General features: G+C 39.4%; 1 protein-coding gene across 4 annotated transcripts in view; it reads right to left on the bottom strand.

The window, feature by feature from the left end:
• The window catches only part of rap1gap2a (RAP1 GTPase activating protein 2a), a 98,434-nt gene extending 86,054 nt beyond the window's left edge, over window positions 1-12,380 (bottom strand). The window contains exons 1-2 of one of the 4 annotated variants that reach the window (XM_081614276.1): window positions 12,279-12,380; window positions 10,001-10,114 (exon numbers count right to left, since the gene is read on the bottom strand). In XM_081614276.1, the coding sequence (XP_081470402.1) occupies window positions 10,001-10,041 (41 nt within the window). In that variant the 5' untranslated portion in view covers window positions 10,042-10,114; window positions 12,279-12,380. The remainder of the gene's footprint in view (window positions 1-10,000; window positions 10,115-12,278) is intronic. The other 3 variants (XM_081614280.1, XM_081614274.1, XM_081614277.1) reach the window with 3 other exon arrangements.
• Window positions 12,381-12,852: the final 472 nt, after the last annotated feature.

The following is a 12,852-nucleotide window of genomic DNA, read 5'->3' as shown; positions in this document are numbered from 1 at the left end:
TGTCTCTGACATAAAAGGATAGAAGACCTCGGATTGAGAGGATGAGGCTGATCAGTATGTTGAAAATCTTTGCAAAATATGCCAAGCTGGAAACGCATTTCGAGTCAATGAAAAAGTGTGCAATATTGATTTTTCTTCTGTCATGAATTCAGGCATTTTCTTTGTGTTGCTGATAAAGTCACTCCAAAACGCTCACCTGAAACAGCCATGGCATCTGAGTGTGACATAGTTGTGCATCATTCAGATTTCAGCAAAGCTGACCAAACATGATTGCAAAGCTCTAGATTACACCACAGCAGGAGCTGTGTTCAAGATTTGATTCCATCTTAGATTTTTCTTGTCTTTGGAAGCTAGCTAGTGGGCTGCACAGTGGCGCAGTTGGTAGAGTTGTTGCCTTGCAGCAAGAAGGTTCTGGGTTCGATTTCCGGCCCCAGTCTTTCTGCATGGAGTTTGCATGTTCTCCCTGTGCATGCGTGGGTTTTCTCCGGGTACCCTGGTTTCCTGTCACAGTCCAAAACATGTCTGTCAGGTTAATCGGCCTCTCCAAATTGTCCCTAGGTGTGAGTGTGTGTGTGCATGGTTGTGTGTCCTGTGTGTCTCTGTGTTGCCCTGCGACAGACTGGCGACCTGTCCAGGGTGTACCCCGCCTCTCGCCCGGCACGCTAGCTGGAGATGGGCACCAGCAACCCTCCCGACCCCACTAAGGTACGAGGGTGTAAAGAAGATGGATGAAAAGAAATGGAAGCTAGCTACAAGCCACAAAGCTTGCATTGATAGATTTATTCCATGATGCAACTCCATGTTTTTTGCCAGTCATCGCTGCTGCACTGTCGACATAAATTACCAGATGGTTTTCTCTTTGCAACTTTAGAAATATTCCTGCAACAACCAATTCAGTGCGGGTTAGCTGTGCTGTCTTCGCATGCATTAATTCAAATTCGCTATAGTCTTTCAGTGAAGAATTGCAGACATGCACAAACCTTGAGTCTGCAGTCAGCATCTGTGAATGCCATTAAGTCGAGACGAGTGTTATATTTGATGTAAGCAGAATAAGAACAAGAACTCAAGGTAAAAAGAAATACAACAACATACTGTTGAGGATTGATCATGAGTGACTGAATCTTGTTTAACATAAGACAGGGGTGTCAAACTCCAGTCCTGAAGGGCCGCTGTCCTGCAGTTTTTAGATGTGCCACAGGTACAAAACACCTGAATCAAATTGCTTAATTACCTCCTTCTTGTGTAGGTAAGTTCTCCAGAGCCTTTCTAATGACCTAATTATTCTATTCAGGTGTGGTGCAGCAGAGGCACTTCTAAAAGTTGCAGGACACTGGCCCTCGAGGACTGGAGTTTGACACCCCTGACATAAGACCTACACCAGTGGTCCCCAAACTACGGCCCGCGGGCCGGACACGGCCCACCTCCACATTTGGTCCGGCTCCCTGAACAATACCAGAGAGCATTTAGATTTTTTTTTATATACCGTATTTTCCGGACTATACGCCGCTACTTTTTTCCTAAGCTTTGAACCATGCGGCTTATATGTGAATTTTTCTTCAACCACCAGGGGGCTCTTTAGCAATTAGTGAATCATTGGAAGGCAAAATTGGAAATCAAAGAAGAAGGCGCCCATTAAAACGGAATTAGGTTTTAATAGGGAATTAAAATTTGAGAATGTTGTTGATCAGTTAAATAGCATTGAGGCGAAAAAGAAGATATTTCGTTTTTTAAATGATACTGGGATCATTATGAGAATTTGAGGTATAGATATTAGGATTCAGTAGATGGCAGTAGTGCAACAATAATGGATGAAAGCTGCCGTTGAAATCTAAAGAAGAAGAAGATAGTGCCCATTTTCATTTAGCAGACACAAAGGATCAGCACTTTTACTGTTACAGTTACCGTTCGGAAACTACCGTAATCAGTTCAGTTAAATCTAAACTTGGCAACTTTTTCTTTTTCAACCGTAATAAATGTGATATTCGATTGACCTGTTATGACTCAACTTTTGGGTGTCCGCCCCCCTCCGCTGCTGCTGCTGCATCGCTGTGGAAAACCTGGAGCAGCAGAGATATCTACTGCGTATAGTCTGGAAAATATGGTATTTATTTCATAAATAGTGTTATTTCCTGGATTTTTTCTGTGAAGAACCCAGAGAGGGTTATTTCTGGAAAACAATATATTTTTACATTTAGGCACTCCTGCAATCGTCACACTTTTTCTGTTACAAACTGACTCCAGCCCCCCACCAGAGAAGGGAAAAGTTATGTGGCCCTCAGAGGAAAAAGTTTGGTTACCACTGACCTACACAGTCATTACAAAATTAGCTAATCTCCATGGTAATAAATAACATTAAGATGGAAATAAATACTATTTTTATGTTTCTTTCAGAATAAGAAACGGTGTTTTGTCATTACACTGCTGCTGACATAAAAATAAATGCTTATTTTTACTTAGTTTGACTAATTACAGCGAGTTTAAAACAGCCACAGTAATCTGGTTCAGATTACTGTGGCAAAGCAGCTACTGTGTATCTGCTTTGCGATCTTCTTGTGAGTATGTTGACATTTATGAGACAACTCTGGAAAAAAAAAGAAAAAAAAAAGAATATTCATCATCTCTCTTCACTTTGTCCTCAAATGGGAAACATGCATTCACACCAAAACAAACGCCACATTTTCCGTGACCACAAGTGTTGGTAAGTGGGCTGAGTGACGTCACATCAACCAGTTGGGCAATGTCGTCAGGTCACTGTGCAGGCTGCTGCTCTGCTAAGTGCTTGTTAGAAGGACACACTGATGCCAACAGTGCTCTGTGTGATCAGTGTCTTTGCAAGAAGCAAACGAGGTTTGATTTTTCACAACGTTCAGACGGAATAACACGCTGACTGGTATCATGCCTGCATGGTGCACTTTGTTTGAAGTTTAATGATGCACAGCCAAAGACGGGTTTAATGGGTTTGCTGTGTCCTTTGTGATTCAGAAATAGACGTGATGAGTGTCAGAAAAAAAAAGTATTTCTGAACAAATAGTTTTTATTAATCTCTACTCTGTGCTGACATGCTCTCGTGCAGGTGTGAGTGTAGGTGGTGGAGAAAAGTGAGAAATAAACTGTGACAAAGAAAAATAAAGGTAATATTTTGACACTGGATCTCAAAGGCACACAAAAATATCATTTTTCATAATTCTTTAAGTGTCAGTATGTACATAATTTACTTGAGTCTGTTTAGTAAAATTTTATCAGAACTTTATATAAATCTGTTTTATGCTGAAACAGACTGCAAGCATAAAAGTATGCACTTTAAGAAAGCTTCTTCTTTTAATCACCTATAGACACAAAAATTGAGCCGAATTACAAATGGATAAAACAATATTTATAACGTGAAGTAAATTTCAGAGCTTGTCATTTCTTTTTTTTCTCTGAAATAGTGTTAAGAAAACTTTTTGAATCTAATATGTCTGACTTCTGGTACATAATAACATCGAATATGTCCGAATGGCCAGTGAATGGTTTTGTAAATATGTGTGTTTTTAGAATCTGTGACCAATGATTAGTCCAGAGGCCAGAAGAGCCTCTTCTTTTTACATTATATTTGAAGTTGGATAAAGGTTTCATGATCCTCAGTCGGTGTTTTAAAGAATTTCTGTTTAGTGTAGAATGACCCAGTTCAGTTTTTTTACTCCTTAAAAAAAATAATGACTTTAACACAGAATGGGAAGCTGTGAACTAGATTGGAGCTGCTGCACCATTAACCACACTTACGGCATCAATATTTTTCTTACAGTTGTTACACTGCAAAACAGAGGAGTGGGAACCCACCGATCATTATCGGGACACAAGTACATATATAATGAACGGAAAGACTTTTTAGGAGGATATTTATGTAACGAGCAAACAGCTCATGACCTTTACTAAGTCTGCCTGGGTGTATTATGTATGTAAAGTAAATCCACCACAGGCTCAGTAATCTAATACATTTTGTCTTCATAAATTCATGCGCCGTCTCAGCTTCCTCTTTCTCCCGTTTGTCTTATTTTGCTTTTATTCCTCTCCCACTTCCTTAATAACTTTCTGTCACCAGTGGCCATGAGACTCCATCCTAGACGTGATGTTGAAATCTTTATTACTTCTCCACCCGCCCCTTTCTCAATGTCTCCCCAAGTATTCCCTTTCTCCTCTCACCACGTTGTAATGCATTTAACCATTAGACTGAGTCCCGCAGGGTGACATAAACTTCCAAAGATGAGAGAGAGAGTGTTTTGTTCTGCCTTCATTTATCGCTCCTTTGCCTCCCTCTGCCTCTCCCTTCTGTGTTTCTAATGCGTTACTCGGCTATATGATGTTTTCCAGGAGGGCCGCTGAAATAAAGACGGAGCTCATGCTCTGCCTTAATGGCTCCTGTCTCATCAACATCCATCACCATCGATCACGACACCAACGGGGGACGCACACAGATAAGCAGCACAGAGGGAGCAAACCTGACAGCTGAACGAATACCACATATTTTACCCAGAAGTGTCCTGGCGTTTCTTATCATGTAATCCACCAATCTCTGTCAGTGGCATAAAGATCCAGCACACAAGAACAGAAAAACTATTGATTCAATCTCTTATGCGTTCATAAGAAATCATCTTGGTGCCAAAACAGCCAGACCCTTAAACGGCCTCTTTTCCCTCAGCTGCTGAACTGTTGTCCTTATAAAATAACATTCCCTTGTTCTAATTTTTTGTGCTGAAATGTTTTTGCTATAGCTATTTCCAGCCTTATGCTAGCCTGCAATATGAACTTTATTCTCTCTTTTTTACCTATGAGGCATAGCCTGTAATAATCAGTTTCCCAAGTTCTTAAGGACTAAAATAGTCAACAGGATGGACCCACAATTCAGAATGGGGGGCAAAAACAATAGGATATTACATAAAAGCAAATAAATAAACTAAACAAAGATATTTTATTTGAAATTGTGCAAATACCATCACAAATCATTCTTACCATAGACAGAGCCATGCAAAAATGTCCAACTACTTTAACTTTTCTACATTTGGTCATGATGCAATGTCAAAATTCAATGTGTTAGTCAATGCACAGTTGTAAGGTAGAAGAGAAACGAGATTATAACATTTTCCTTTAAAAATAATAATCTGTATGACCTAGTGCAGATGTGAGGCATGGAGCTCATCTCTCAATCATCAGGGAGAACGTTTCAGAACTGACCTTTCCTCCCTTCTTGGTACCTTATATTTCCTTCTGTCATCTTGTTCCCAGTGTTGTCTAAACCTCCCAATCTATTTTTATTTCCCTACATCTGCCCCTACAGTTATTCTCTCTGTTGGTGGATTTTAATGGAAGTGACAGTGAGCCCACCCAACGCCCACTCTTCTAGATCTCTCTCTCTCTCTCTCGCGCGCACACACACACACACGCGCACGCACACACGCGCGCACACACGCACACACACACACACACACACGCGCGCACACACGCACACACACGCGCACACACACGCACACACACACACACACACACGCACACACACACACACACACACACACACACACAACTACACACACACACACACACACACACCCTGCTCCACCCACGGCTTCCACAGCTGCCTTCATCCCCCCTATGCACCAGTTTGCACTCTTCCAGGCTACATTGATCAGAGTCAAACATCCAGTTAATTTACACACTTGCTTTGAAGACCAACACACAAAAACGCTGTGGCACAAACGCTGGATGAGAAACATCAACTGTCGGGGACATGCAAGCATTCAGTCCAGAGAAAAATTGTTTAATCAGGTTCACCCTGAGAACAGGGCAATTTCCTCCCCAGCATTTCATTTTCCACTTAATGGAAAACACACAAATCCAAACACACGCTGCGGTGGTTTCAAGCGAATGCCCCTCTGCAGCGAGGGACTCATTTGTCACTGTATCAGAGTTTGCATTGATTTCCTTACAGAAGTTGGTGCAGGAATAGGAATTGAGCTTATTAGATTCTAAATTAGAGTCAAAGGATGCGGGTAAATCACAATAAGTAAGGGAAGGAGGATCGCCGTTTGGTGCAGAAGGCAATTCTTTGCAGGGCAGGTAGACAAATGAAACAGAGTTGGAGCAAAAAAAATGAAGGTGAGATTATGAACGAGAATAATAATGGCAAGCAGAGAAGGGGAAATGAGGAACATATCTTGACATTAGTTGAATTCCAACATCTGTGAACAGGCAATTAAGTCAATGTGACAAACCCTGACTTCATTCAGCCTGAACGCTGCAGATTAGCCACTATCTGTCCACGCAGGAATGAACAGCAAAAAGGACACCTTGATGCTGACAGAACTAGTCATCCACTTGGCTCTGCAGAACGATAATTTGTCAAGCCCCTTAGTCTGGGCCTGCTGTGTCAAGTGTCTCTTTTTTTTTTTTTTTTTGCCTCTTTTGGTTGATGTGATGATTAAGGTGCTTTGATGTCTAAATTAAAACTCCAAAGTCAGCAGTCTCAGGCTGCACTTCAAGGCTGCTGGTCTGAGCTCAGGACATTTTTTATAACAGCAGTATAAGCGTATTGACAAGCTGTCTTTGTGCTGAAGCAAAACGGTGACAGATTGTATAATTTCTAGTGCATCCTGCCTTCCCTAAATTACATTTCCAGAGAACTAAACTGAAACAGGTGGTTGGATTTCTAATAACATTTCTGCCTCATATAATCAGAAAATCTTATCAGGAACACATTTAGCGTCTTTTAAAAACAAGAAGAATTTGTAATACAGACAGGGGAGAAATTATGAAATTATTAATCCATGGTTTTCCATTTCCCTGGAGTGATGTGACAGAGACCCGTTTCTTTTAGTCACTGGCCTCCAGGGTTGAGCAGGACGAGAAGGGAGAAAATAAAAAGATCTCCAAAGCTTCTTGTTAGACAAGTTCTAGCAGCAAAAAAAAATAGACATCTTGGGGGGTGTCACCAAATCTCCATAGCAACCGTTACTATTTCAACTGGTTTTTTGGGAGGGATGCCAGAATAAAGCAATTTGTGTGGTACTACAACAGCCTATAAAGATGTGCATTTTGTTCAACTTTACTGGGACTTTAACTAGGAATGATTGATTTGTTCAGATGAGCTTATGAACAAAAATAATAATAAAAAAAACTTTTGGCATTTAAAATAAAGATGAACAGGTTTAAAAGGTCCATACTGCACACTGAAAATGGGTCATCACTGGATCAACAACAATCTTTAGTAATCATTTCATTCCTGCAGTAGAAAACCTCTCAGGTTAGCTGAGGAGGAGTACTAGGAAAGAAAACTCTTTGTGGCAAAGGAAGGATTAACAAAACCACCGGTGATTTAAAGGAAGTTATATCCTGAAGAAAACAAAAAAAAAAATTCAAATTAAAATATTGATTTTATTTTATTACTTTAGGGAAGTATATAAGTGAGTTCAGTTTCATTTTCTTTTCTATTTCTTTGCCATGGCTGCACACAAATCTGTCCTCATCTGGTTCTTGTTGAGATTAGGGAAATCGGAATGAAAAATTCATCCTTTCTTCACACAGAGCACTATCTCTTCCTCTGAATAAAACCGAGTTGCCTTTCCTTTTGAACCTCATTATGAGGTAATCATTATTTGACAGTATGACAAAAACAATCTTAACTCTTTTTAAAATTATGTGCAGTTTTTAAAAAACATCTTTATTATTTTTACCAAATATGCATTTAGATAAGGTAAAAAAAAAAGCTCATTAAAGACGTTTTAGGTTGTGCATTTAAGTGTCAAACCAGTCCTCGTCTGAAATCAGGAGTTCTGCTTGGGTTTAGATCTGATGACAAGAACAAACGATTCTTCTTTATCATTTGTCTTGTAAAAGATTAGCAAAAACTAAACCAGGAGACCTTCATATTGAAGTTTTATACTCTCCTGACTGCACTGAATAAGGGGTTAAAATGTAAATATAAATCTTTTATATCAAAATATAAAAGATTTTCTTCTTTTGTGTTTGAGGAGGAGAGAAAAATGCATTGTTAGGCAGTCTGAGCTGACTTTAGGTTAAATGGTAATTAAAGAAAATGGTAATTAATATATGTTCCCAGTCTGCTACTGCTTACAAATATTTCAAACCAGTTTGCTGACAATGCAAAAATCCACAGAGGAAGAAATATAAGCAAAAAGATGAGGAAGGAGATGCAGGTGTGACCTAAAACTGTATGTTTTTTCTGTGTTTCATTTATCTTTTCAGTAGCATCTCTGTGTACAACTATTTGAACTAATATTCGATTTACATGACATAATACAACAACACAGTTTGAAGTAAAGTTGTAAAATATATTCTTAAATAAATGACCTAATTGCAATGTACATTTCTAATGAGCTTACAAACTTGTGTATTTAAAGGAAAGAAAAACGTAAAACATAATCTCTTTCAATCCTCTGGTGTTTATGACAGAAATAACATTGGTAATCCTTCCTGATGTGGAAAAGAAAACATTCCAGTCGTTTTAGTGTCAGATAGTTAAAGTCATTTTTTAATCTAAAAAAAAAAAATTTAATAATCTGGTTTTGGCTGTTTTACCAAAAGGCCATGTTGCCTTTTCTATCTTGAAGCGTTCCTCTGTGTTACATAATATTTCTTCCCTCAGGAAACAGCACGTTCAAGTTTTTCACATTTTTACTGGGGGTTGCAAAGAAATTTGTAGTGTCCTATTTTCCACCCTTTGAAAAATTGCACTTCATTCTACATTTTATTTATATGAATATGTATTGAACTATGCTTTTTCCTTACATTTTTTTGCTTCTCCAGTCAGTTTTCATTTCCAGTGTGTAATTTATTTGCTATTTTTGTTCCACTTGATCTTTAGACTTTGAGTGTTCATTAAGACAAACAACCAGTCGGTTCCGACTTCTGTCATTTCATTTTCCTTTAAGGTGCTTCTGTGTGAGTGGACAACGCTAAATGAAGCGAAGACAATTACAGTGTTGTTAAAAACTCTCTACTGGAGAGATTAGAGGACGTAAAACAAAACCGTCAGCTCTAATGAAAACAATTAACTCCCAGGACTTCAGCTCACACCAGATGTCTTGAAGGATGTTTAATGTCTGCTGTTATGAGCCTCACATTGCATCAATGGAATACTACCAGCAGTATCTTTCAGTGTCTGTCCCAAGGCACAGTATCCAGTGAAGATTGCATTTCCTTAGGGGGGAAACTCACACATTTGTGCACATCCGCAGTGTGCTGTATGTGCAAATTAACATGAAAGAGGCAGCCCAACTGGAAAATTCATGCTCCTGTAAAAACACACCAGCATGCAAACATGTCACGTTTTTCTCTTGTGTTTGAATGTGATTTTGTCAAAACATTGACGCTATGTTTTGGGGTTGATTTGTTAAAATATTAAGAATCACGGATCTCAAACGCCCACCCACCCCCACTCACACACACACGCACACACGCTCATACACACATGAGCAAAAAGCCATAACTACATGCCCCCACCTCACCATCTCCACACCATGTCATAAACCACCAGAGCATTGTAATAAGACATTGCAGCACTGTTGCAGCACAACGGGCAGGATAATTTGCACTCCGGTGGCTTTTACTTCTAACCATTTGCACACACATGCATACACATGTCCACGCACACACACACACACACAAAGCACACACCGATAATCCACAGGTAGATGTTTTGGAGGATTTTTTTTTTCCACTTAAATTAAGATGAAATTAAGTTCATTTTTCATTCAATCTTGACCGTGCAAAGATTCAGAGCACACGTGGGAGAGAAAACCTGCAACTACTTCAACAAAAGCCTACCTCTCCAGCTGGAGAGTTCTCACTCTAGTCAGCACAGACACACACGCACACTTTCAATCAGTCACTTGGCTTCCTCTGAGCTGTGGTCACCAGCCAACAACAGCACCCAAAAACAAAAAAAAAAATCAACATTAACATCTTTGCTGCGTTTCTATTCCAAAGGAAACAAGTGTGAAAGCTTTACCTTGAGTCCCCTGCGGATCCTTTAGAAGCTGGACTGAACATCTCGCAGTCAGTGGATGCTGCAGCATCAGCAGAAGAGCAGAAAAAAGGAGAAAGAGATGGTGAGTGTGTATATCTGTGGGAAACAAGAAGAGAGAGAGTGAGGGGAAACGGAGCACATATAGGGGGTGGGTACAGCAATGAAGCCCAGGGTAGGGCAGCATCATGAGATGAGAGACAGTGAGAAAATGTGTGTGTGTGTGCGTGTGTGAAAGAATTGGAGACAGTGTTACCATGGAGAGGGCTACGCCTAACTCCTTTAAAGCCTTTTAAGGCCAAATGATAAAAAACAGGGGGAAAAAAACTGAGGTCGGGAGAAAAGAAAAGGGCAGGTTATGTTTTTAGGCAAAGGCAGTAAAGGACAAACTAAATGAGCAAAACAGAGTTGGTGGACAAGGAAATAAATAAGGACAAGGAAGGAAGAGATAAGGGCACTGAAAAGTTTATACACGATAAATCATTATCTGACAGACAAAAACATCAAATTAGCCTGTTTATATGTACATGTGCAGACATGGCAAAAACAAAGCACAGGATCCATCAATTCCAGGGTTTCGATGTGTTATTGTGGTCTTAATCAGGCTCTTAGATTTAATGTTAATCTATCAAAACACGAAACAGATTCAACTGGTGTCATTATTTATTACACGAGTCTAAGCTAAAGTTTAGTGGTAGGTTCACCTTCAGCCCTAAGAAAAAAATTGAGCTTAAAACATTAATTTCCACAAAGCTATTACACTTTAATGCTCTTAGTTTTCAGACTGTTGGTGTGAAACTTAAAAAAAGATCAAATCTAATAACATATCCCCGCTTTCTCTTTGCTCTTATACGTACAGACAGACGAGTGGATGGAAAACACTAAAAAAAATGTTGTTTTTAAATACTTTGTACTTTGTAAAACATCCTTCTACTATGATTTCCCTTGCTAGTCTTTCAGAGTATGTTCCTCTGAGCTCTTCACATCTAAAGACAGAGGTTTTAGTCATTTTTTTCTTTGCAAAACAGCTCAAACTGAGTCTGAGTGTATGGGGGGTGTCTGTGACTGTCAAGTTTTATCACTGCATTTAAATCCGGACTTTGACTGGCATTCTAGCACATCAGTACGCTTTGATATGAAACATGTCATTGTACTCTGGCTCAAAGTTTTCAATTATTGCCCTAATGGGCAGTAATCCGTTGCCCCGTTTTCAAGTTTTTTGGTCCCAGCCTTTAGCTGGCTGTCATCCAGTATTGAACTGAATGACAACTGTCACAGCATGATGTTCTATTGTTTTGGTAGGTTTGTGACTGTGTTCAAAGTGTGAGATACTAACCTCCTGTTGTTGGCCTACCAATGCTTCAAAGTTGAATTCTCTTTTGTACATTTGCTTTATTTTTATTTTCTGGGTCTTGTTTGATGCCAAGTGCTGCAGGTGGCTGGTTGCACGAAAAAATATCTCACCACTACACCACTCTCTCAACCTGTTCCACATTTCTCAGATTCATAATTGTGAAGAAAAAAAAAGCTTAAAACCATGTGGTTTTCTATTTTTCATAAATCTGCACTACTGTGTGTGATTGTCCGTAACACCAGATACCAACCAGTGCGATGCAACATACATTTAGATACACTTAGAGATGTTGGAGGAGTATAGATACGTTTTAAGGCATGGTAAGTATTTTATATCATGTATTTTATGCAATGGGAGTTACAAAGGTTTTTTTTTATGTGCTTAGCATGTTTTAATGGTAAATAAACATCAAATATTCCAAAAATACTAAAACTATACACGAACATGATGAGACTTTCTTCAGGATTGGTGAATTCACTGCTTTTACCTCAGAAGATTGTGCTGAAAGGGTTAAACTCTAAAGGTCAGTGACTGATATCTAACACACAGGGTCAGTGGCACACACTCTCAAGCAGCTAACACCATGGGATAATGGTTGTGTTTTATTCAATACAGTGGATTCCCTTTTGCAATACAAAAGCTATCAATTCAGCTGCACATACACATGCATGTGGTTAGCATGTGGCTAATGTGCAGCTCAGAGGCTACAGCTTTCCATTAATGGTTCTACACAGAAAAAACATCAGCCCCTTTAAACTGTTTCTTATCGATTCAGTTTTTTTTGCCTGCAGCTCTAGCAACACGCATGGACAGAGAAATCTGACAGAGAAAAAGCAAGAGTGGATAGCGGGTTTAATGAAATCTTTGTTGCTTAATTAATAGAGAAAAGCAGACCAGGTGAATACTCACATGGTGTTATTCTTTGTCCAAAGCACACCTTTTTTTATTTGTTGAATTAATTTTGAGAATGCTTTCCCCCCTCCCTGATTTCCACACGGCTCAATTCTTAGGTCTCCTTTGTTCTAATTGGTCCAACTGGTTGGCGTTGTCTTGGAAACCAGTTTAAAAAGTGCTGGCTTGAGTTCTGCCAAAGGTTCAGATAAAATTAGCTGCAGTGACCATTTGGAGCCAGTATGGTACCATTTATGCAGGCAGAGAGCAGTTAACGCACAGAACACCATGCTGCTGAACAGTGAAATCATGTTTTGTTTTCAGTCAATAATGTTCCAGATCCAACGTTTGCAGAGGACATGAACTCAAACTTCTCTGAATAGAGATTAAAAAAAGGACTTATACGTGAAAGAAAGGAGAATACCCAAACCATACATTACTTGTACAGATTGAAGGACTATTTTTATGATCCAAACCACAGGAGTGTTGGCAGGTGTTGGATTGTGACAGCTGTTATCACTGCTGCATGGTGTCTGCCATAGTAACAAGTCTCCCCCATAGGCCCAAATCTGTCTTACGAACAAGTGATGTG

The sequence above is a fragment of the Poecilia reticulata genome, chromosome 13 (genome assembly GCF_904066995.2).
Source record: "Poecilia reticulata chromosome 13, P_reticulata-male-v2, whole genome shotgun sequence".
Lineage (NCBI taxonomy): Eukaryota > Metazoa > Chordata > Actinopteri > Cyprinodontiformes > Poeciliidae > Poecilia > Poecilia reticulata.
This window is presented reverse-complemented; position numbering and strand designations above follow the sequence as displayed.